Raw genomic sequence first — 26,320 nt, 5'->3', positions numbered from 1 at the left:
TTTTGATTTCCCTACATGCATAACAAAGAGTGAGTCATTATTCAACATTCAAACTTCTTCTTACTGTATCAGATCTAAACTTGTAAAGCACGGTTTGAAAAACCTCTGATGACTCTTGTGCATTTCTTTTGGTTGTATTGATGTGACAGTTGTATCTTACAATCGTATGAAATATGAGAATGTTAAGCCTTCAGAAAGCTAACAGCAATACACTTAATAAAGTACGGCCTAATGTACAAGGGAAATTCCCGATATTCCCCAAGTATGAATTATACTGCACCTTGCCTTTTTTCAAAAGATCGACCTGAGTGATGAACACATTTTGTTTTCTCTGATTCGTTTGCAGGATACAAGCGGATTATAATTAGTTTATATGAGCATATACGTACGTACGACTGTTTTCTAACTATTGACATATATTTCAATTCTAAATAGTATAAACCAAATTGAAAAAAACAAACAAAAAACAACAACATTTAAACCAATACGAAATTAAAAATGAGTCATATAAGTTATGTTTAGTCTGAACAAATGTTTATTTTACATGATGAGATATGGAAGATACTTTTTTGAAATTTTCAAATTTATACATTTAACTTATGATCTGATAATCTTGGTTAAAAATGTTTGATTTCAAAGTAAAATAATATCATTCTTTTTAACGTCGTGGCAAATAACTTCAATATAAAACAGCCATATGTTTTATTAGACGATATTTTGTTCTGACGCCATAAATGTTAACACCTTTTTTCCAAAAAAAGAAGATATATACCTCGATTTGGGAAACTATAAGAATTTGATACGCTTCGTGCTAACAGATATTACATGTATTATGTACACTATGATATTAGATACAACGCGAAAGTAAGAGCCTGAAGTATTTACTCGGTTTAAGAAAGGATGCGAAACATTACTTGCACGTGAACTTGAAAATGTAAATTCCCGTGTAGACATTTACGTGAACTTGCACGTGTAGCTTCGCGTGCAAGTAAACGTTGCATAAATAATAATGTGCTAGTGAGCTTGTGCGTGTAGCGTTCCGTGTAGGTAAATGATACATGAAATACGACATGCACGTGAAGCTCACAGTGCAAACGAATGTTCCATGAAGCACGACGTGCACGTGAACGCGAACGTGCATCTTTCAGTGCAGGTAATTGTTCCATGAAGCACGACGTGCACGTGAACTTGTACGTGTAGCTACCCGTGCAGGTAAATGTTCCATTTAGCACGAATTGCACGAGAACATGAACTAACAGCTTCCCGTGCAGGTAAATATTCCATGAAATAGGACGGGCACGTAAACTTTTACGTGTCGCTTCTGTGCAGATAAATATTCCATGAAAGGTGACGGACACGTGAACGTGTCGCTTCTGTGCAGGAAAATGTTCCATGAAAGGTGATGGATACGTGAACGTGTACGTGTAGCTTCTCGTGCAGGTAAATGTTCCATGAAAGGTGACGGACATGTGAACGTGTACGTGTAGCTTCTCGTGCAGGTAAATGTTCCATGAAAGGTGACGGACATGTGAACGTGTACGTGTAGCTTCTCGTGCAGAAAAATGTTCCATGAAAGGTGACGGAAATGTGAACGTGTACGTGTAGCTTCTCGTGCAGGTAAATGTTCCATGAAAGGTGACGGACATGTGAACGTGTACGTGTAGCTTCTGTGCAGGTAAATGTTCCATGAAAGGTGACGGACATGTGAACGTGTACGTGTAGCTTCTGTGCAGGTAAATGTTCCATGAACGGTGATGGACACGTGAACGTGTACGTGTAGCTTCTGTGCAGGTAAATGTTCCATGAAAGGTGACGGACATGTGAACGTGTACGTGTAGCTTCTCGTGCAGGTAAATGTTCCATGAAAGGTGACGGACATGTGAACGTGTACGTGTAGCTTCTCGTGCAGAAAAATGTTCCATGAAAAGTGACGGACATGTGAACGTGTACGTGTAGCTTCTCGTGCAGAAAAATGTTCCATGAAAGGTGACGGAAATGTGAACGTGTACGTGTCGCTTCTGTGCAGGTAAATGTTCCATAAAAGGTGACGGACACGTGGACTTGTATGTGTTGCTTCTCGTGCAGGAAAATGTTCCATGAACACGACGTGCACATGAACTTGTACGTGTAGCTTCCCGTGTAGGTAAATGTTCCATGAAACACGACGTGCACGTGAACTTGTACATGTAGCTTCCCGTGCATATAAATGTTCCAAGAAACACGACGTGCAGGTGAACTTGTACGTGTAGCGTCCCGTGTAGATAAACTTCCATGAAGCACGACGTGCACGTGAACGTGTACGTGTCGCCTCTGTGCAGGTAAATGTAGCATGAAAGTTGACGGACACGTGAACGTGTACGTGTCGCTTCTGTGCAGGTAAATGTTCCATAAAAGGTGACGGACAAGTGAACTTTTACGTGAAGCTTTCCGTGTTGGTGAAAGTTCCATGAAACATAACATATACGTCGTCTTGTACTTGCAGCTTCCCCTGCAGGTAAATGTTCCATGAAACACGACGTGCACGTGAACTTGTACGTGTTGCTTCCCTTGTAGGTAAATGTTCCATGAAGCACGACGTGCACGTGAACTTGTATTTTCACAGTTGTAAAACAATACCACCATTTTCAAACAAAAAGCTAAGTCATCAGTTTCACGAGATTTATGTTATAGAGTTTTAACATATTGATTTTCCTATCAGTGTCAGTAAGTTTACGTACATGCGTCCTGTTTTATGTACATGTGTTCGTAATAACTAAATTATAACATTCTGTTTACTTGGGCCGTTTAATATAAGGAAACTTAAACAAACTTTAACGCTAGGCTAAAACGCGATGACAAGTATAATGTAGACACGTGCTTAAGAGCTTACAATACTCAAATAAAACGAGTTGCAAACAAGTAAACACGAAATGTGATTATATTATGACTTGATATCTATTAAAGCGACTACGCAGTAAACGTGCATCGCAGTGTGACTTGTTACATTTACGTATACGCAAAATGCATGACGTTTATTACGCAGTTTCTTTTCGGTGCAAGTGTATTATACATGTATTATATGTTTGCTCTTAATTTAACAATACATTTCGGGTGTCCAACAATGATAACCGTCATGCTTTGAAACTCAACGACGCTGAACTTAAAACACGTACTAGTACTTGATTACATCCGGTTATCATGAAATTGTAAACAGATTTACAAATTTTAAATGATAAGGGATGGTATGCTATATATATGTAATAGTACTTGATTACATCCGGTTATCATGAAATTGTAAACAGATTTGCAAATTTTAAATGATGAGGGATGGTATGCTATTCGAGGCCTTTATTACAGTTAAATTAGACTTTAGTATCAAGTTTAAAAGTGATCATCGAAATATTTCAGGTATAAGCGGACACATTCATTCTTTTGTTGACGCTCTACGGCGAGGGGTAAGCTTAATTTCCATCGCCACTCGGCGAGCAAATAGTCTTGATGTGTTTTGTCGTTATCACAATACGACCGAATTGGTTTTCTAACAGCTAATGTGAATGAATCAAAATAACGCGGGCCGATCTTTCAGTGCACCTGAGCAGGTATTCATATAATTTCTAGATCCGTTTTCGTGCGTAAAATAACCTTGTTATATTAAATAGAGTTTTTACAATTCGCAATCGTAATACCAAGTTTTATGCTCTTGTAACAACGATTATATTATTATTAATATTATTATACCACATTTATATAGCACTCTTTTCATATGGCACAAACGTTCAAAAACGCTTTACATTTTAATACATTTTATACATACAGGCATACAGCTTAAAATCAGCATCAAGTGTAATACACATGTTCAGCATAATAATCATTTAAAAAAAATAAAAATAAAATATTCATATAAGACATATTTAAAAAATAAAAATACAAACCAAGTAAAATATCAATATATAAAAACAACAACAATGACAAGCTTTGGCATAAATGTGTCAGATATACGAAATAATCAGTTACCATATATTTTAAAAAAAGAAATGAGTTTTCAGAGATCTTTTTAAGAGTCTAAAGTGTTTGAGTTCCGTCTTCCAAGTGAAAGCGCATTCCAAACTTTGGAGCCACATTTGCATAGCAACGATCACCATATGTAACAGTACGGGATCTTGGTATCACAAGAGTGAGAGTGTCACTTTAGGATAAAAAAACACGATGTGGACTATGCATCTTTAACATGTTTTTGATGTAGCAAGGCGATCGAGCATTTAAGGCTTTATAGGTATGTGTCAGTATTTTAAAATCAATCCTGTATTGCACAGGAAGCCAGTGAAGTTCCTTTAACTGGTGTGATGTGGTTGAATCGTCGAGTCATGGTAATGACACGGGCTGCCGTGTTTTGTACGGTTTGAAGTGTGTTCAAGATTGTGTTAGGTAGGCCATGGAGCAGGGTCTTGGTTGCATCACTGGTTAGATATTGTCTTATAAGGCCTACTTTCGTAATTAAGCATAGCAATATCTACAAACAGTATTAACGTGTTACCCCATATCCATTTTGGAATCCAGGAAAGCCCCTAGGTTTCTTACGCAAGAAGTTGGTTTTATCTCGGAATCGCCCATCTTAATAGTCAAGTCCAGGATACAATCTGCATTGCGCTTGGAGCTAAACAGTATAAGTTCTGTTTTGTTTGCATTTAATTTAAGCATATTGTGGTGCATCCAGGAGACAATATCGTTGAGACAGGCTTCTACTTGCCGCACAGCTTCAACTAGTGTAATCTCGTTTGGAGGTTCAAATGAAAAGTATAACTGAGAGTCATCAGCGTAGAAATGATGACCTTATCCATGGTTTCGGCAAATAGCACCAACTGGTTTAGTATACATAATGTAATTTTTGGGTCCTAACACAGATCCTTGCGGCACACTGTTATTCATAAGCACTGTATTGGAAAGTTCCCCATCGATGCAAACAGTTTGATAACGAGCATTAAGTTAAGATGTCATCCATGCAAGTGGCTTACTGGATATCCCAAAATCATGTTCTAGACGATAGAGCAGCGTGTTATGATCAATAGTGTCGAAAGCCACCGAGAGATCCAGTAACAGTAAGACTGAAAAATGTCGCTCTGTACCTTGAGTAAAGCTGTTTCGGTTGAGTGAAACTTTCTATTGATGTTCCTCGTGCAGACTGTTCAGTGTCAAATGTCTTTCAACACGGCTGTCGACTACTCTCTCTAGAACCTTTGAAATAAACGGGAGATTGGAAACAGGTCTATAGTTGGTAAGAGTGTTTTGATCAAGGTTTGGCTTCTTTAAAAGCGGTCGTATACGTGAACTCTTAAATGAGTTCGGAACGTATGCAAATTCTAGAGAAGCATTGATGCTTTTCTTCAAAACAAGTAAGAGTTCATTAACACTTGATTTCAATAGACATGCTGGTATGGGGTCTAGTTCACAATATATATTTGGAGATTTCATGATGGTCCGTTTCACTGCCTCGGATGTAGCTGAAGAAAACTCTGTCAGATGACTTTCTTGCGGTACCTGAACAGATTCAATGTTTATCAATGTTTATGGCACTTAAGTCAGACAGATTACGTGCAGATATATCAAATGTTATCGTGTCTATTTTGTTGATGAAAACATCAATAAAATATTATGCTAGTTCCTTAGAGGATTGGTTGGAAGGTAACATGACATCTTTTGAATCACCTAACAAATGCTTAGTTACATTGAAAATACTTTTCTGGTCGTTGTTACATGATTCTTCTTTGTCAGAATAGAAGTTGACTTCTTGTTTTTAGAAGTTTATTGACAATGCCACATTTGTTCCTGTATATTTCATGATCAATCCTTAATTCGGTGTTACACTTTGTCTTTCTAGCTTTCGTTTCATATGTTTTGCATCATGTAGCTCATCATTATAGAATGGTATTCAGGGAAATATATTTTTTTAACGTTTGAGTAAAACGAATTAGAAGAAAACTAATTGTCCTCGTTTATAATGGAATAACCGCCAGGTGGCGTTTTATAAGCACCATTCATTCATACGCACCAATATTTCTTACGCATATGAATCTAAAGGCATTTAGCTTTGAGGAACCGAAACGTTCACATCGATTCAATTGAAAGTTTATTTTTTAAGCAAATGTTTATGGTGAAAGTTTTCTGTTATTATGCAAATTCATTATATAAATGATCTTCTGGTATTCGTTTTCACTTGCCTACAAAAGCCTAGCGATGTAGTTAATATACACTTGTACAACTTGATATCGAACGAAAACATGAATCATGTAAATTATATGTTTTCTTAACATCACTGTTAAATAGCTTAGTGGTAATAAGGCCTGACATCAAGTGGTACGAAACAAATCTCGTAATACTGGATGCCAGACGGGCAAAGCTTTCTGAGTTTTCCCCAGAAGGAGAGTTTTATCTCATTTTTTCCTCGGCCAGTCGACCACGTTTGTAGGCTCTATTTGTGTCAAGCATGTTAAAATCTATACAAACTTTGCTCTTACAAGTACTGGATGCATGTGTTAATCGGTTATCCAAGTGCTTCTATGAGTCTTCCAAAATGATAGCATTTTACTAGTATTGATTTGGTTGTTTTCTATAGGAGGCTATAAAATGGTATTCAGGGAGTTGATTTTTCGATTACTTGGCTTGTCCGTGCCGTTTCAAATGAATTCTTGTAACACAAATTAGTCCTTAAATCAATTTAAATGTTATCTCATTGGAATATAATGCCCCCTTTACAGTTTAAAAATTATTATTTCATGATATGAGTCTCCTAGCACATTAAATGTGTTGCGTTCAGGTAAAAAGAGCTACTCGGCTGGTGGGAGATCAATGTGCTGCGTTCTGGTAAAGAGAGCTACTCGGCTGGTGGGAGCTCAATGTGTTGCGTTCTGGTAAAGAGAGCTACTCGGCTGGTGGGAGATCAATGTGCAGCGTCCTGGTAAAGAGAACTACTCGGCTGGTGGGAGCTCAATGTGTTGCTTTCTGGTAAAGAGAGCTACTCGGCTGGTGGGAGCTCAATGTGTTGCGTTCTGGTAAAGAGAGCTACTCAGCTGGTGGGAGCTCAATGTGTTGCGTTCTTGTAAAGAGAGCTACTCGGCTGGTGGGAGATCAATGTGCAGCGTTCTGGTAAAGAGAGCTACTTGGCTGGTGGGAGCTCAATGTGTTACGTTCTGGTAAAGAGAGCTACTCGGCTGGTGGGAGATCAATGTGCAGCGTTTTGGCAAAGAGAGCTACTCGGCTGGTGGGAGCTCAATGTGTTGCGTTCTAGTAAAGAGAGCTACTCGGCTGGTGGGAGCTGAATTTGTTGCGTTCTGGTAAAGAGAGCTACTCGGCTGGTGGGAGCTCAATGTGTTGCGTTCTGATACATATAGTTACCCGGTGTAGGCTGGGGAGCTAAATGTGCTTGGAACGTTGAAAGCTCTCTGCGTCTAATGTTCCCTCTCTTTGTATTAACACCATTTTAGAAAAAAAACAACACTATATTTATCTCTATAGCTCCTATCTTGTTTCCCCCTTATACTGACACTTCTTGTACACGACCTGTTTGCCATTTATACAGATTCTCCTTGATCCTGAGCTGTTAACCATTTATACAGATTCTCATTGAGCATGACCTGTTTACCATTTATGCAGATATTAATTGATCATGACCTGTTTACCATTTATGCAGATTCTCATTGATCAAGACCTGTTTACCATTTATGCAGATTCTTCTTGATCATAAACTGTTAACACTTAATACAGATTCTCCTTGATCATAATTTGTTTACCATTTGTGCAGATTTTCCTTGAGCATGACCTGTTTACCATTTATGCAGATTCTCCTTGATCATGACCTGTTTACCATTTGTGCAGATTTTCCTTGATCATCACCTGTTTACCATTTATTCAGAAACTCCATGTCTGACTTGTTTACCATTTATACAGACACTTCTTTTATCTGACTTGTTTACCACTTAAAGGGACACTTCTTGTATCCAACTTGTGTACACTTTTATAGACATTCAATGCACTTGACTTAATAACCACTTATATGGACACTCCATTTTTCTGATTCGATTACCACTTATACAGACATTCATTGTATCTGATTTGCCTATAGATATATAGACACTCCATGTATCTGACTTACTTACAACTTACATGGACACTCAGTGTACCTGACTTATTAACCACTTAAATAGACATACAATGTATCTGATTTGTTTACCACCTATATAAACATTCCTTGTATCTGACTTGTTTACCACCTATACAGACATTCCTTTTATCTGACTTGTTTGCGACTGATACAGACACTCCATGTATCTGACTTGTTTACCACTTATACAGACATTTCATGTGTCTGACTTTCCTACAACTTATAGGGACACTACTTGTTTCTGTCCTATTTACCATTTATACAGACACTCCTTGTATCTTTCTTGCTTACCACTTCTAGAGACACTTCATGTATCTGACTAGCTTACCACTTACACGGACACTTCTTGTAGCTGACTTGTTAAACACTTATACAGACACTCCATGTACCTGACTCGTTTACCATATATACAGACACTTCTTGTATCTGACTTGTTTACCATTTATACAGACACTTCTTGTATCAGACTTGTTTACCATTTATACATACACTTCTTTTTCCTGACTTTTATACCAGTTATGCAGGTACTCCAAGTACATGATTTGTTTACCTCGTATACAGACACTCCATGTACCAGACTTGTTTACCACTTATGCAAACATTCCTTGTACCTGATTTGTTTACCACTTATGCAAACACTCCTTGTACCTGACTTGTTTACCACTTATACAAACACTCCTTGTAACTGACTTATTCACCACTGCTACATAATCTCAATGTATATTACTTGCTTACGACATATACACTCCGTGTACCTGTTATGTTTACCATTCATACAGACGCTCCATGTACTTGCCAACCATGTAGACATATACACCATGTGCACGACTTGCCGACCATGAATAGAGACACCCCATATAAACGACTTGCCTATCATTTATACAGACACCCTATGTACATGGCTTGCTTTCCATTTATATAGACACTCCATGTACACGATTTGCCCGCCATGTATACAGACACCACATGTATACACGCCTTGCCCACCATGTATACAGACACCTCATGTTCACAATTTGCCTACCAAGTTTTCATACACCCCATGTACACGATTTGCCTACCATTTATACAGACACCCTATGTTCACGACTTGCCTACCATGTGTACAGACACCATAAGATCTCGACTTGCCTACCATTTATACATACACCCTATGAACTCGACTTGCCTACAATATATACAGACACCCCATGTACACGATTTGCCAACCATTTATACTGACATCCCATGTACATGATTTGCTTACCATGTAAACAGACACCCCATGTACACGACTTGCCTACCATTTATACTGACACCCTATGTACACGATTTACCTACCATGTATTCCCATACTTTTTGAACCCGACTTTGTTACCATTTATACAGACACTCATTCTACCTGACGTGTATAAAACTTATACATATACTTCAAATACCAGCCTAATTTACCATTAATACAGAATAACCTTGTACATGACTTGTTTATACTTATAGGGACACTGCCTATTTATATAGACCCTCCTTGTATCTGACGTGTTTACCATTGATACAAACACTCCATACACCTGACTTGTTTACTATGTATACAGACAATCAACGTACATGACTTGTTAACCATTTACACTGACACTCCTTGTGTCTGACATAAATACATATTTTAGGGACACTTCTTGTATCTGACCTGTTTGCCACTTACACAGACATTCCTTGTATTTGATATGTTTTCCACTAATACAGACACTTCTTGTATCTAACCTGTTTACCACTTAATCAGACACTCCTTGTATCTCACTTACCTACAACATACATGGACACTTCATGTATCTGACCTGTTTACCACTGATAGAGACACACTTTGTATTTGACTTGCCTACAACGTTCAGGGACACTTCAAGTATTTGACCTGTTTACCACTTATACAGACACTCCTTGTGTCTGACTTGCCTACAACTTAAAGTGACACTTCCACAATAGAGTTATAGAACAATAGGCCCCAATAGCCGAACTCCACAATAGAGTTATAGAACAATAGGCCCCAATAGCCGAACTCCACAATAGAGTTATAGAACAATAGGCCCCAATAGCGGAACTCCACAATAGAGTTATAGAACAATAGGCCCCAATAGCCGAACTCTACAATAGAGTTATAGAACAAAAGGCCCCATTAGCCGAACTCCACAATAGAGGTATAGAACAATAGGCCCCAATAGCCATACTCCACAATAGAGTTATATACCAATAGGCCTCAATAGCCGAACTCCACCATAGAGTAAAATACCAATAGGCCCCTATAGTCATTCTCCACAATAGAGTAATATAACAATAGGCTCCAATAGCCGAACTCCACAATAGAGTAAACCAACAGAAGGTCCCCAAAAAGCCATACTCCACAATAGAGTAAACAACAATTAGCCCCAAAAGCCGAATTCTACAACAGAGATATATAACAATAGGCCCCAATGGCCATACTCAACAATAGAGTTATTTAACAATAGGCCCCAATAGCCGAACCCCACAAAAGTCGTTTAAGAGTAATACAACAATCAGCCCCAATAGCTGTTCTCTACAAAAAGAGGTACACAAATATCGGCCCCAAAAGCCTAACTCCGCAAAAAAGAGTTACCCAACAATCGGCCAAAATAGCGGAACTATATATATACACCAGGGCTCTCGCGAAAAGCTGACTTTGGCAAAGTGCTCGTCTAAAATTCCCTTACTTCATCTATATGGTACATCAAGTGACAATGACTTGCCGACAATATTTGCACTTGTAAATCAGTCAATAAGAGAGTATTTGGTCAATGTCCCATACGATATAAAATGATAATGATAGTCAACCAATCAGAATGTGCATTGAGAAGACCCTGATCCAATGACACAAGTTTGCCAAAATATGATAGAGAAAGTAACATAATTATGAAAAATCATGTCAAGCATGAATTACGGAAAGCATAATTGATATACATGTAAGTATTGTACAAACAAGCTAACTCAATCTAAACATAGTTGCATTTGAAGCGTACAAATTAAATAAAAATAAAAAACATGACATATAAACAAAAATATGAGTGGTTGTAGTGAAATCTTCAATTTTTTTTATTTATTTTTTTGTAATTACAATATAAATAGTTCTTGCTTTATGAAGAGTTCACTTACGATATTGTCCTCAATAAGTTACGTTGCCAGAAATTTTGGCAAAATGATGCCATTTTGTTAGAAGAATTTTCATAGAATATCTCCTGATAAGTTTGTAATCAAGGAATGTGACATTCGTACCCTATCCTGATCGTACCAAAATCAGATTGGCCCCTGCACTGAATGAGAAATATGTATGGCAGGAAGTAATTTATGATTGTGAAAGCATTGAATTTAATTAAGGATCAGAAAGTTTTAAGGTTGACAGAAATCGGTTATAATTGAATGTGCATACTGTGCACTGAAAAATTAAATGTAAATTAACAACAACAAAAAAAACAAAAAACAAAAAAACAAACAAACAATATTGCCATGCTCAAACAAATTAAAATAAATTGTCAAAGTCTCTCTGTGTATGGAGAAATTCGGCAGGAGTTGAGCAATGGACAAAGTTAATGTAGTCTCTAACACCGAATAACAGCTCCAAAGAGTGCCGTGGGATAAAAATTGAGTCCTCTGGCGTTGAAAAGTACACCGTCCAGGCAGATAACGTTGGGGAGGGGGGGGTGTCCGGCAGTTGTAGCACTTTATTAAGCCAGTAATGAAAAAAGTCCTGAGGTCCACATTTAGTTTTCAGGGTTCGATGGAATAATCCTGAACCTCGTTGAATCTCACAACACTAATGTTCCTTGTGTCTCATTGAGGAAGTAGCTGTGGAATAAAATATCCTTGTAGATGGAAGCGGGTTGCCCATAGCGATACCAAGGCAAACATGCACAACACCATTGGGGATCCACTATTGCATTCGCGCTGGCCACGCCGTTTTCTCCAATCATCATGATAATATAGAGATAATTTCCTTTCAAATGTGCAGATAACACAGCAGACTGTGAATCGTCCACTACAAAAGCATCTTCCACCGTACTAGCATACTCGAGGAGGAAATGATAAAGTCCATTAACGAAGGGATCATTCAAAATAAGTTCATCCAGTTTCTTTGTTTACATCCGAAACTTATGTTACGTAAACACACACAAAACTGAAAAAACATGTTCGTAGCTGGACGAGACTGCCCAAATGCGTATATCCCTAAAAGGTTAACAATTAATCAAATGAAATCGATCAAAAAATAAACACTGAAGACCTTCAATTGGGAATTAACTTGAAAATAAAAAAGCTTATGAAAATACTGCGTAATTCAGGTTGGCATAAGTTATCTGTGAAATTATTGCGTTGTGTTATCCGCAAGATGAGATGGTTAAATAATACTATCAAAATTGTAAACTCGGTACTAATAATTTTCTACGTAATGCGTTATGTCCCCTGAAAGTATCATACATAAATTTATTTCTAAGGCAATAAATTAAATTTTATGAGATGGTTAAATAATACTATCAAAATTGTAAACTCGGTACTAATAATTTACTACGTAATGCGTTATGTCCCCTGAAAGTATCATAAATAAATTTATTTCTAAGGCAATAAATTAAATTGTATCTGACTTGCATACCAATTATACAGACTCTCCCTTTACCTCTCTTGATTACCATATAAACAGACTCTCCTTGTGCATGACTTGTTTTCCATGTATACAGACACTCCTTGTACATGACTTGTTTACCATTTATTCAGACACTCCTTCTACCTGAAATGTTTACCACGTATACAGACACTCCTTGTACCTGAATTGTTTACCATGTATACAGACACTCCTTGTACATGATTTGTTTAACATTTATACAGACACTCCTTGTACATGACTTGTTAACCATTTATTCAGACACTCAATGTAACTAACTAGTTTACCATGTATAAAGCCACTCATTATATCCGACTTATTTACCACCTATACAGAAACTCTTTGTACTTGACTTGTTTACCATGTATATAGACACTCCTTGTACTTGTCTCATTACCAATGCTAAAGACACTCAGTCTACCTGTCTTGTTTTACATATAAATAGACTCTCCTTGTACCTGTCATGTTTACCATTTATACAGGTAGTTCATGTAAACATGGTAAATAACTCAGGTACATGGAGTGTCTGTATAAATAGTAAACAGGTCAGATACAAGGAGTATCCCTATATGTGGTAAACAAGTCATGTACAAGGTTCGTCAGTATAAACGGTAAATTAGTCAGGTACTTTGAGTGTATGTATAAGTGGTATATATGTCAGGCACAAAAAGTGTCTGTATAAATGGTAAACAACTAATGTACAAGAAGTGTCTGTATACATGGTAGGCAAATCGTGTACATAGGGTGTCTGTATATATGGTATGCAAATCGTGTACATGAAATGTCTGTATACATGGTAGGCAAATCGTGTACATAGGGTGTCTGTATGTATGATATGCAAATCGTGTACATGAAATGTCTGTATACATGGTAGGCAAGTCGTGTACATGGAGTGTCTGTATACATGATAGGCAAATCGTGCACATGGGGTGTCTGTTTACATAGTGGACAGATCGTGTACATGGGGTGTCTGTATAAACGGAAGGCAAGTTGTGTACATAGGGTGTCTGTATAAACGGTAGGCAAGTCGTGTACGTTGGGTGTCTGTATATATGATCTATGATCGATTAAAATCGTATTGCAATTATGCCGAAATGAAGCTTGCTGTAACTGTTATACTCTATTAAACCGTGTTTCCATGAAACATAATAATCACAATCTTGGTGCGATACTATTCTGAAAAGATCAAATCTGATTGGATCAGGTTTCTAGATACATAAGCCAAATGAGCTATTTTCTGGCATGAATAATAATTATACATACAATTACAAAACATGTTTAGTTTGAGCTCGATTGGATTTTAGGACCTTGATCATGCTTTGATGTATTGATAATTACATATAGTTTTAAACCGTTTAAATATTTTTAAAACTCTGAACTGTGTTTACGTTTTGTGGAGCTAGTTTAGGCTGATCAAAAAAGTAAAATATTGACTTTTTCTGTTATTCCAAAATAGTAACACATGAATATGCAGTCTTATTTGTTTTAATAGAAAGAAGACCGATGCGATTTTCTAGGACTACTAGATTCTGTGAAACGGCACTTACCCCTCTCTGAAATACTTTTCAGTACACAATTAGCCAGATAGTGTAGAGGTTGGATGATGGGACCTCTTATGCTATTAATGCTTTACTTGCTGTTTCTTGAGCCGACGGATGCAATGCGATTTCCTCACATCAGAATAGGGGCAAAGCTAGGTTGGTGTATATTAAAGAAGACTCATAAACATTGTAGGTGACAAAATTCAACAGTTAACAAAACTAAACAAAGTATTAGTCCCACGAGTAAAACTCCTGTTTCCTTATGTTCTCGACAATGTCCTTTAAACTTCTAAGCCAGTTACCTATTCCTATCATTTCATCTCGTTCAATACTTATTATAACACTACAGTTACATAGATAGTTATATGCTACAAGTTGTTTGTTTGTACCACGTCCAAATCAGAATTTAAAGTTTTAGGTGCCTACTTGATTAACTATATTACAATGTTACACAGAAAGAAACAATTATCGTCAAGTTTATGTTTTTAATTCTTCATTCAGAAAATGTTCTTTTTTAATATTGGATAACTTATTAAGTCATAATCGGTTCCGTTATCCATCATGTTATCATTTAAGGTAACTGTTACACAATATACTATTGACATCGCGGTATTCATTTTGTAACAGCATTTTGAAGTCACATGGATGGTACACAGTACGCCTTATGAAGAAACAGAACAAACATCTATATGTTTTTGCTTGGAATAGCCAATTGTGTTAGCTGTAGAAAACGAATCCACTGCCGTTTGATTCTGTGTTGACTATGTCTTGATGTGCAGTCTTGGTTATCCAGTCCATTCCTGCCCTAGCATGCTATATTAGCTATATATACGTTTAGCCATAACGTTAACGTACCGACCTATCATATCCTGCCGTAGCATGCTTATTTTCTTAAAGCCCAGCCAAAGCATGTTATAGCATGCTATGCATCGTTCAATCAACACAGTGCCCTAGGATGTTTTCGAATAGTCCAGTCTCGTCGTGCCCTAGCATGCTTATGTTTCCTTTCTTCTATCATTTATGACCAGGCACATAGTTAAGTATACTGAATAATTTGCATTAATTAGTTCATATACATTTTATTTCTTATTTTCTAAAACGGGATGTAACCGTTAACGTATCAACAGCTACAGTGCTAAGAAAAGGTTCTAAACAGAGTTTTCCGCAATGTTTTGACGTCAGATTTATGTCAAATGACATATATTCAGATTTAAAACTGAGTATAAATGACGTCAGCGATGATGTACCAGTGGTTCTACAGAGAGGCGGGTGTCTTACTGGGTCTCCTCGGAGGTGAGTTGGTGGATATTTAAACAATTACCTGACGTTCCCGTACAATTTTGTACCCGAAATCATCTCTTGGTGTATGGAAGTCAGGTCATGAAAGAGAGCTAATAATAGAAAACAAAATAATAATATAATATTTTCTGATTAATAATGTGATGCAAATAACTCCATTTTATTCAAGTCATGTCATGAGTATCGTAATAAAGACATATACGGCATCGAGATTAACTTTGGTATCAGGTCGTTCCACAAGCAACAACACTAATTGACTTTCAAGTCATGTCATAAGTATCGTAATAAAGACATATACGGCATCGAGATCAACTTTGGTATCAGGTCGTTCCACAAGCAAGAACACTAATTGTAAAGTGAATCTCGTCTAAGATACATATAAAAAAGTGAAATAGGACATGTTTGCCCGGTAATGTTTTGTCACGTACCATGTCAATAATCAGAATAAGCCAAACTAATGTGCATATAAATAATTTTCAGTTATATAAAAATGTCATAAGTTCATAAGTTAATATAACTTCTGTAATATATAACAACACCTGAGTAGGTTAAGTAGCATATTAATCATCTTAAAAAATAGTCCGGAGAGGCCATCATAACGGCGTTACACACGGGGGCTTACAACTTTGCATCATGTCATTGTGTTATTTTATGTGGGCTTGTTTGCATCGTGACAATGCAACGTTACGAACAATTGTAAATAATTTTGTGACCTTTATTTCTGATTTAATTGTATGTATTGTTGAAGGCCGCCGCATTCTATATGGACATTTCAAACAAAGCATCATTCATCGTTTGGAGGGCTGGCGATATTGACTCGGACACGTTTCTGTTTGTAAGAGGGTTTCAGTGTTACTTTTCATTTGTTAATGTTGTTAATCATATTTTAATACTAACGCCATCGTCATCATCATCATCATCATCATCATCATCATCATCATCATCATCATCATCATCATCATCATCATCATCATCATCATCATCATCATCATCATCATCATCATTATCATCATCATCATTATAATCATCATCATCATAATCATCATCGTACTGTTTAATGTTTTAATTGTGACTGATTCGTATTTAGCTTAGGCTTTTTGCCGTTTGACCGACACATCACTTTCTGTTTAGTACCCTCATGTTTTGTTATTCTTATTTTTGTCATGCGCGTTTTCCCGATTCAAGTATTAGTGATTATTCTATCAATTAACTTTTCATCTGATTCTTATTGAATAGGCATCTGTCTAGTTATGCAAACATATCCAGAGACTGAACAAATATAGATCAAAGCACTTTAAGTATTTTAGGATGGAGCTTAATGTTAAGCGCCCAAGTGCCGGGGCGCTGAAACGACCTTTGGTATGGCACTCCTTCCTAACCAGAGAAACAATTATCCTTTCAGGCTAACGCTTCGATTAATTTATTTTGTGTATTTAACGAAACTATTTGGAAAAACAACGCAATGCACATTACAAACTTTATCAGATCGCATTATCCGCTGAACTTCATCCAAATTTCGTTGATGTCTTGTTTATCGTGAGTTTGCTATATTAAGTTTGAAATGTAAATAAACTAGAAATCATGCATTCAGTTACCATCGATTACTTATTTATGTTTGTCTCTTCTCTCCCCCAAGTTCGGAACCTACCAGCATGGAAATCAAGAGTTGCTCGTGCAGCCACCTTCACCTTTCGGAACCAGCCATACCGTTACGGAAAGTGAAGAAACCAGTCCGACTGGAACAGACTTCCTAATAAACCCTGAATTCAGTAAGTGCATATATAATTAATTCATTCGATCACATGACGGAAATATAGCATGATAACAGTGCAAGTTAGAGTTGGATAGTTACCGTACTTTATATAAATCAATCAAAATCAACATGTGTATCGGTATTGGTATATTTGTTTTGGTTCATATATCCGTATTGCTTCATTTCAAGAAAGTAATAAAGCAACTGATTACATAATAAATGTTGTAAGAGCAATTTTGACAGGTCGATCACCGAAGTACATGATGTATGATTTATTGGTTTCCGGTATACTGAACATCAAAACCTATTCGTGGTATTTATAAAATTTGATCATATAATACACGAATCATGTTTGGTTGTTAGGAACTATAATGTTAAATCGTGAACTTTCGATTAGAGACATTTCATTAATTGCTAGCTTTTTCTCAAATTAGATGCAAGCAGAGTCGAACAGTTGGAATCATCAAATGCCAAGGACTCCAACCGAACGAAGAGGCAGACAACTGATTATGAAGTTGAAATCTTCTTCGTTATCGACTACAGTCTTTATTCATTGTACGAATTCGCAGATATCTGCGTGTATAAGAACTGTTTGATAATTTGACTAGCTTTTTTAAATAAGAACAGCAGCACATAATAAGGACATTATTTTGTTAATACATTGTTTGTTTCTGAACTTTGAAGAAATCAAGTCTTCATGCTAGGTGGTAACTTATGTTACTGAATGGGCATTTGGCGATTTTTATAAACTAGATTTTTGGTAGTGATGACTTAATGTGCTCCTGTCAGAGTCTCTCAGAGTCACGAGATTGAACGCTTAACATTTGTGCAGCCTTAAACTCCACAACAAATTATATAAGTAATATATCATACATAACCAAGATGCTTCTTTTACCATGCAATGGTTTTTTCTTGTAGCTTGTATATGCAAATGGAGGGCACCGATTTAGAAAAGCAATCATCTGCGATTTCTACAATAAAACAATTCTACGCGTTTGTGTTAAATGCGGTAAATACCATTTTAAACAATTGTTTAACCATGTGACAAACCTGCAAGCAGTACTTGCAGTTCGATAAACCTTGTGTACTTTAACTCATTGTTCTTTATTAACCTCACTCGAGTACTCGTGTGGATGTGTTGAAGCTTTATTGCGTCAATGACTGCTTCAGTTATGATAGGAAGTAGATAAATAGTTTTTGGTTTTGTGGTTGTTTCACATATTCACGAATTATTTTATTTATATTGGTTGAAATTCGTACTCACATGACTATCACTGGTAACATAATTACAAGATTCAAGTCAATACTTAGAAAATAAGTGTACTGTTTGTGAGGTATGGGAAAATAACCCTTACCTAACAACAATTAAATAAAATGTATGATCCTCACTACACACCTGAATAACTGTCATCGATAACCTGAGTATATATGAAATGTTATAACTGATTTCGAGCTGAAGCCAATGCTTATGTTTTGCAAGATAAGACTAAGGCTTTGAAAAAAAACATTATTTCATATTTTTATTTGAAAAAAAAAATCATCCACAAAAGACGATTCATAGCTGTGTAGCAAATACATAGTGTTATTGTATAATGAGTAGCACACAATTTAACGTAAGTTGATTTGATAACACATATTCAGTTACCTTGTGTGCTTGAGGGTTAAACGAAGGGCTAACTTCAAATACTTAATTATAACGATTTCAGAGTATTTCTTTTTTGTTTTCTTGTTGACAATGTCATTTTTAAGATTTGTTCATTCATGTTTTTGTAGTTTAGACTATTTCAAGGACAAAATTAGCTTTATTTGTGAACAGTGTATACGTAACGTTAGCCAACCGATGTACATTTCTCTTATTTTGTTTAATTTAAGCAAGTATATTGAGTTCCCTCATACCGTTTGTTACTTGTTTAAACATTATGTTAGTACCAGACACAGTGTTGGTTATAAAGCAATCCACTATATTTTCCTTATATTCCGTAAATATATTTAAATCTCCATTTTCCATGGTAAGAGACGAATCTCATACATATACGACTTTAAACAGTATTCTTAGTATTAAACACTTATTGACATTGTGGTCCAATCTAACTTTCTCTTATGTTATTATTTATCTTTGACATGAGTGTAATACAGATTTTTATAGTATTGTATGTATGTAAAAGCAAGTACAACAATTGAATAGTGTGAACAAAGAAACATCATGTACGTGCATTTAACGCATCCAAAGACTTAAAAGTAGCTAATAAATGATGGTTACAATACCATTTTCATAAACATTTCAAATGACGTGAAGAAAGTCTACTTCACCAATGTTTGAAACGTCATTGACATGATTATTACAGATTTTTGTAAAATATTTCAAATGACTTGAATAATACTTATGTCTCAAAATGGTGTTTTGAAATACTAAACTGATGTATGCAAAATAACACTATAAATTGTATATATAAGACACAAATTCACAAAGCAATCCAAACGATTGGCAGGAAAGTAACAATGAATGTTCTTGTGATGTAGCATCGAGCTGTAATATCAACACATGCAATAGTGCAGGTGCGTTCAATTTTGAGAAACATAGAAATGTATTTTAAAAATCATTCAATTTGTTTAACGCAAAACATGAAATAACAAAAAAGAAGTTAATTAAATATTTCAATCAGCATGTTTTTTTTTTGCTTAGAATCGTTTCGTAATGTCCAGAATGTCGCAAAAACTACCTTGATATTACAAATCGAAGGATTTTAATTCACGAACGGACAGTCCATAACCGTTTCCTACCTCAAGGGACTAATGACAATTTTCACATTAAAAACAAATGCCGAGTGTTATTAAAATGTGCATCTCATGACATTATTGTTGTCCAAATAATTAACAACTATCATTTAAAAATACATTGTTTTACTCACCTGCTCCATTATATTCGTAAATGTTACAGCTCGTTCTATATCATTCTGATTATAACTTGTCCGTCTGTCGGTCACTTGGCCATTTAACACCGTTTTCTACTGCAGGTATCGGCTATCTTCCCGGAGCTTGTAGTGACTGGAAATACAGCATCACCGAGGACCATTTTGGGGCGCGTCTGATTTCGACTGCATCGCACGAGCTTGGGCATAAGTAAGTGAAAGAAATCCTGACGTATGCTTTTCTATTCCATGAAACATGCGTACAGAAAGGTTGAATTAGCGAGTCTTATTGGGCAGTTGACTCAAATCAAGAAGTAGCTACTTAGTGTTACAGGGTTTTATTTCCATTTTCTAAATAACTCATGACACTGAATCAAAGCTCGGCTGTACAATAACATACCGTGCGATGGCACCATTTAAAAATGCCGAACTTACATTTTTGTACTTTTTCAGGAGATACAAAACACAATATAAAATGTCATATACAATGACATGTAGGTTCGGGTTTTTCTGCAACTTCTTCTGACCATCAATCCGGTGTTTTCAGAAAAGGCGGCAAACTAAAATATGTTTATAAAAAGATGAAAACCCCGAAATAGCAAAAAATGTATGTTCGGCTTTTTTAAATGGTGCCATCGCATGGTTTACTTACATCTTCAAAGGTCTTAGAGCTGAAAGGATATTGATTTAAAACAATTCACTGATTATCTTTGATCTATTTGATATATTTTTCTACTTTTCTACGCTTTTTTAACTGCTTCGCAATATCATGGCAAATAAAATGGGCAAAGTGTTATGTTCAGTCATGTTCTTCTTACTTGTGGCGTTAACAAGTTGTGAATTTTATCCACAAATTTGATACTTTGGTTTGCTAAGATGTAGAATTCAGATTGACGTCGTTGCAAATCAGTCAATTCATTATATAATATAACTATAATTATTTTCAACCTATAACAAATCAAATCACATCTTCATTGGTAACGCTCATATTAGTAGCTATGGCAGTTCTAACAATGTTTCCCAATCACATGTAATTCAGTTTGTTCGCCCAGCATGATGGTACACTCGACGGTACTGGTGATAACTGTTCCAGTGCCGATATGTTTGTGATGGGTACACCTAGAAGCATGTCATCTGACGATGTCAGAAACATCCGCCAGTTCTCATTTTCTTCATGCTCAATCGATTACTTTACTGCGTACATAAAGACGTTAAACACGTAAGAGGAATAATTTAAAGTTATAGTTTAAATATATTAGATACACTATTAAGTTAATGAATAGAAAGGGTCTGGCAAACGAAGCTATTTATTATTGCTTAATACTAGTAATGTGTTTACTTTTTATTCTGCAAATGTCTGAGCAAGTGGGGAATCAACTTACGTAGTCATGTTTTTTAAGTTGTTAACCAATAACGCCTAACTATAAAGCGTGGTAATTATTGAAGGCTAAGATAGGTTATAATCTAATAAAATTTGAATGACAAAAGCCTTTAAAACAAGGTTGCATATTCTTGAATTATTTAGAAGTATATCGAGACTAAATCGTTTAAGCATTTTGACCTTTTTTCAATTATTTAAAAGAAATATTTGACAACAAAAACAAGCATACGGTTACTGGAAAAATCTTTAAAATGAATTATTTTATACATTTTACTTCCGGATAACGATATATTCCTTAGAGTGAGTAACCAAATATATATTTCACGAATGGCCTTGCCACTTGTGGAATCATGTTTTGGGTGTTCACGATTGAAAGTATATTGCAACCCTACTCTTAGTTTTAACTTTTACAACGATGTGAAACAAGATATTGCAACTTATATTAGTCACTCTCGTTGGCTCGATGTTGCACGAGAGTGCGCTCTTGTGTTGTGGGTGAAACCGGATTACCCGAAGAAAACCTACTTTTCCGGCTTGGTGACCACTAGCCAAACTCACATGCGGCCAGGCCGGGAACGAACCAGGGTCGCCTTTGGTAAAAGGCGAGTGCGCTAATCAGACAACCAATAAACTCTTAAACTGATATTTTTTTCGTTATATTATATTATGGTTATAAAACAAAATAAAGTATGTATATTTAATTGGATAATCTCGTCAAACCTTAACAGCGAAATTTACGCCATCACTAGTTCCTTTTCTTTATAATTTCCTTTTTAAGTGATACAGGGAAACTATATACATATAAACTCACTGTTTCAAAAACATTAAATTAACGATTGTTAGCCTAAAGCATTTCTCGATAATAAAGTGGCTCGATGGCTATGAAGTATTTCCGTTTTGACTTAAAAATGCGCTGATTGTTTAGGACTATGATCAATTTAACAAGGTTGGTGACTGTAATCGTCGTTAATGTTCAAATTTGTACATCAGTAGAAATTTCATGGATTCATTTGTGAAATGCTATATTTGTTATACGATTTGATACAGCTTTTGATAGATATTAATATAAAAGTACAAACATATGTCACCTGTAGAAGTTAACAACGATGCGAATAGCTTTAGCACATTTATGTCCTTTCGAGACTATTGTACAAGGAAGCGCTATCGGCATTGGGGCATGATGAATGTGCCAGGTTGTTGAGGAATTGAAGTTAATTCATTGATATTTACATTCACACTTCATTCCTTAACGATGGTTGTTGTTTATCAATTGCACTTTATTTCTGGCATTTCCCATCGATATCGCGTGCGTTTTTTCGATACTTCTGTCCTGTCATTGGGCGCAATAAAACCAATGGATGGGGCATATTTACTACGGATTTAAATCGTAGTAAAATTATTGGCAGCATGCAAAACTGTAATCTGCAGTAAAGCAGTTAAAACAAAATAAGCAACGATTTGATTGATTTTAATGTAGATAATTGCATGATGAATGGAACAGTTGAAGAAACGTTTGTGTTAAAAAAGGCTGTTAAATGTCACGAAAATGCAAACAAAATTTTGTTCAAAATAACCTTTAAAACGGGTGCTTGTATGACGTCATGAGTGATGTCATTGAAAAAGTTTTACATTAAGCTCGATTCGGGCCGCAACATAACTCGGCAGCTGCAGTCTCGACGCCATTTTTTGCAGTGTTCATTCATTTTGAAAGTGTTGTTTTTTCGAAAATTGACTGGATTACTGGGATTATTTACACACAATACCTATTGGGTAATCATTTAATAACCTATACAGTCCTACATTAACACACATTTTATGCAAAAATACGTATTTATAAGATTATTGACCTTGAAAAGATATCAAATAAACATATAAATAATGAACTATTTTATCCGTGCATTCATTGCCGTATAAAATTAGGTTACGATAGCTGTTCTAATTTACCCACCGTTGAGAAAAACGAGAGAAAGAAAAAAGAGAAAATGCTCTTGAATAATCAATTTATTTTAGCAGAAATGTAGATTTAAATAAATGTAAATATAAGTATTAAAATTCGACATGTTGCATTTTATTGGGGTATGGTATGCAATGGCGCAGTTCAAAATGCTGGTGGAGTACACCCATTTTGAACAGCCCCATTGCATACCATACCCCAATAAAATGCAACATGTCGAATTTTAATCCTTTAGTAAATGAGGGTGAGGGGGGGGGGGGGGGTAACCCGCAGTATAATCTGTCCTATATCCTAATGCTAGTCCCGGGGGAAGGGGGGTCTTAAACGTTATTAAACATTGAAACTTGAGTATTTGCATGTGTATAATGTGTTTAGTCATGTTATATAATGCCACTTGTTTGGTGTTTGTTTGGCTTTGGGGATTGCGTCTTTAAACATGATATTGATTAAACCTTTAGCTACTAGACTTGTCCTTAGTATCTATTGCATTATAAGCCATTTGCTTCAATGAAAATGATCAACAGTATCAGTATTTGTACAATATTTTAGTAAATTCTGATTACACAACGTTTCATTCATTTAAATACGATATTTTTTAAATGACTTCATATTTGTTCATTATTACATGATAACGTGGTGACAGTGATTGGTGAACGGCAACGGAGGTAACGGCTGTAAGGAATTTGATTTTAAGAGTGTGAAGCAGAAATGTAAACAAACTTAATAGTTATCTATGGAATACCATCTAGACAAAATCATATATAACAAATATATAGAATAGGTTGTTATACTAAAATATTGTCTGTCCTCTTCAGCGGCAAGAACTGTCTGGCAACACGCACCGCAAACTATAACACATCAGACCTAAACCCTTATTTGGGTGACCTTGCCAGTCAGGTGTACACTCCAGATCAGCAGTGTGAATATATGCTTGGAGCCGGTTCCTATCTCTCCAGGGTATAAGCATTTATTTGTTAATACCGAAGCTTTTTAAACAGTACCATAAACAATATATATCTCCAAACGTTTCTGATGTTATATTTATCGTTTTACTTGCGTCGACCTTTTTTGAGAAAACGTTTCTTTCCGTGATTGTGTGTAATATATATATGTATCTGTGTGTGTGTGTGTGTGTGTGTGTGTGTGTGTGTGTGTGTGTGTGTGTGTGTGTGTGTGTGTGTGTGTGTGTTGCAGATCAGCTATAATTCGAATTACAGCGGGATTTGTTCTAGAATGAATTGCTATCTTCCTGGAACTTCTAGCTCCTACTATTTTAAGCTCGCCTGGGAGGGTACAACGTGTGGGGATGGAAAGGTAGGAACCAGGAGATTTATTATAAGCGACTTTATATATTTGACGATATCTCCACTATGGAACAATCAATTTAAAACAAATAAGTGTGTATCGTTAAACCACAATTTCGAAACAAATTCATCTAAATGTCATCATTTTAGAATAAGTTGTTTTCATCATAGAATCAACGCTTTAGATTTCATCTTTAAACAAAGTTCTACCTTATGTAGAAAAGAACCTATTCCAAGGTAGTTATATGGTGTTCACAAAGTGTGAATATTCTTATGAAGTGTATTCCATCTGTATGCTATTCCAATATAGGATTATATTTTATATCAAAGTGTTATCCTGTAGGACCAATATTTCAGTTCAAAGTATTTGTTGTTCTGTTAAGGTACTGCAATTAAGAAATGATGGCCAACCCTTTAGAGCAGTTATGTTCAATGGATTATCATCAACAACATTTGTTTTCTATGTAGGATATTCATTACCCCTCTTGAACTTATATGGCTATATGACCGTATGTTTGATAGCCAAAGTGTTTTTTTGTTAAAGAATCACTTTCTTAGAGACATTCGAGTGTCATTAAAGAATGAGTTTAAGGCATATTCTAAAACCGAGGTGTGTTTTCATTGTAAAGACAAGAGTTTTTATTATGGATATATAAATCAGAAATGTAGACAAACATAACATATTACAAACTTAAGAACTACTTATTTTTCCTGGAAACCCATATTTTTATTTTATATTTACGATATTTTTGGAATCCATGCTGCACTCGGGTAAACATTGAACTTTTTCAAATGGTTTTATATTTCATTTAAAGCTATATTCTTTGTTTTGATAATTGGCCGTAAAGAGATAAAACATCAAAATATGTTATGTTCATATATTTATGCCAATATTAATTATGATATTTTAATAAACACTCAACCATAAATCAAAGTTTCAGCATCACATTAAAGCTAAATAATATGAAATTGTTTATAGAATTACGTTTAAGAACATATCACCAATGGCCAGATAACTACTTACAGGTCGTCTCTACAGTTTGATTAAAATTTGATGTTAAAGAATATCCATTTGGGGTACTAGGCAAGCAGATGGATATAAATAGTTGTTTTAATAAAATATGTACAATTACATCAGTTAGAACATCGCCTATGATTTAAACTAATTTAAACAACATATGTGCATAAACCATTTATAACATTTTGATAACATGGACAGTACTAAACGGCTCAAAATACCGTTACAAATGACAAAAGTGCATACACGTACTAACATCGTAGTATTTGGCACTTTTACTGTCAACAAATAAATAATCTGAATTTAAACAGTATCAAATCGGTCCAGTTATATTGAAGTTATTTATACATTATTTAAATAGCTGACCGTTATTCTCTCTTTCGTTCTATAT

General features: G+C 35.6%; 1 protein-coding gene and 1 long non-coding RNA gene across 2 annotated transcripts; both read left to right on the top strand.

Annotated features, from left to right (window-relative positions):
* Window positions 1–324: 324 nt before the first annotated feature.
* LOC128222629 (uncharacterized) lies at window positions 325–16,445 on the top strand. Its single transcript, XR_008259184.1, has 3 exons — window positions 325–385; window positions 3,388–3,434; window positions 16,359–16,445. It is a non-coding gene; the product is annotated as an uncharacterized LOC128222629 (long non-coding RNA).
* Window positions 16,446–16,918: 473 nt separating this feature from the next.
* On the top strand, window positions 16,919–24,609 carry LOC128222382 (uncharacterized). Its single transcript, XM_052931357.1, has 6 exons — window positions 16,919–16,969; window positions 17,247–17,379; window positions 17,798–17,953; window positions 20,378–20,483; window positions 21,312–21,491; window positions 24,423–24,609. Exons 1-6 carry the CDS (start codon window positions 16,919–16,921, stop codon window positions 24,568–24,570), a joined length of 774 nt encoding a protein of 257 aa, XP_052787317.1. The 3' UTR covers window positions 24,571–24,609.
* The last annotated feature ends 1,711 nt before the right edge of the window (window positions 24,610–26,320 follow it).

Source organism: Mya arenaria, chromosome 16 (genome assembly GCF_026914265.1).
Source record: "Mya arenaria isolate MELC-2E11 chromosome 16, ASM2691426v1".
NCBI classification, from domain to species: Eukaryota; Metazoa; Mollusca; class Bivalvia; order Myida; family Myidae; genus Mya; species Mya arenaria.
Note: the sequence above shows the minus strand (reverse complement) of the source record. Positions and strands in the feature narration are given on the sequence as shown.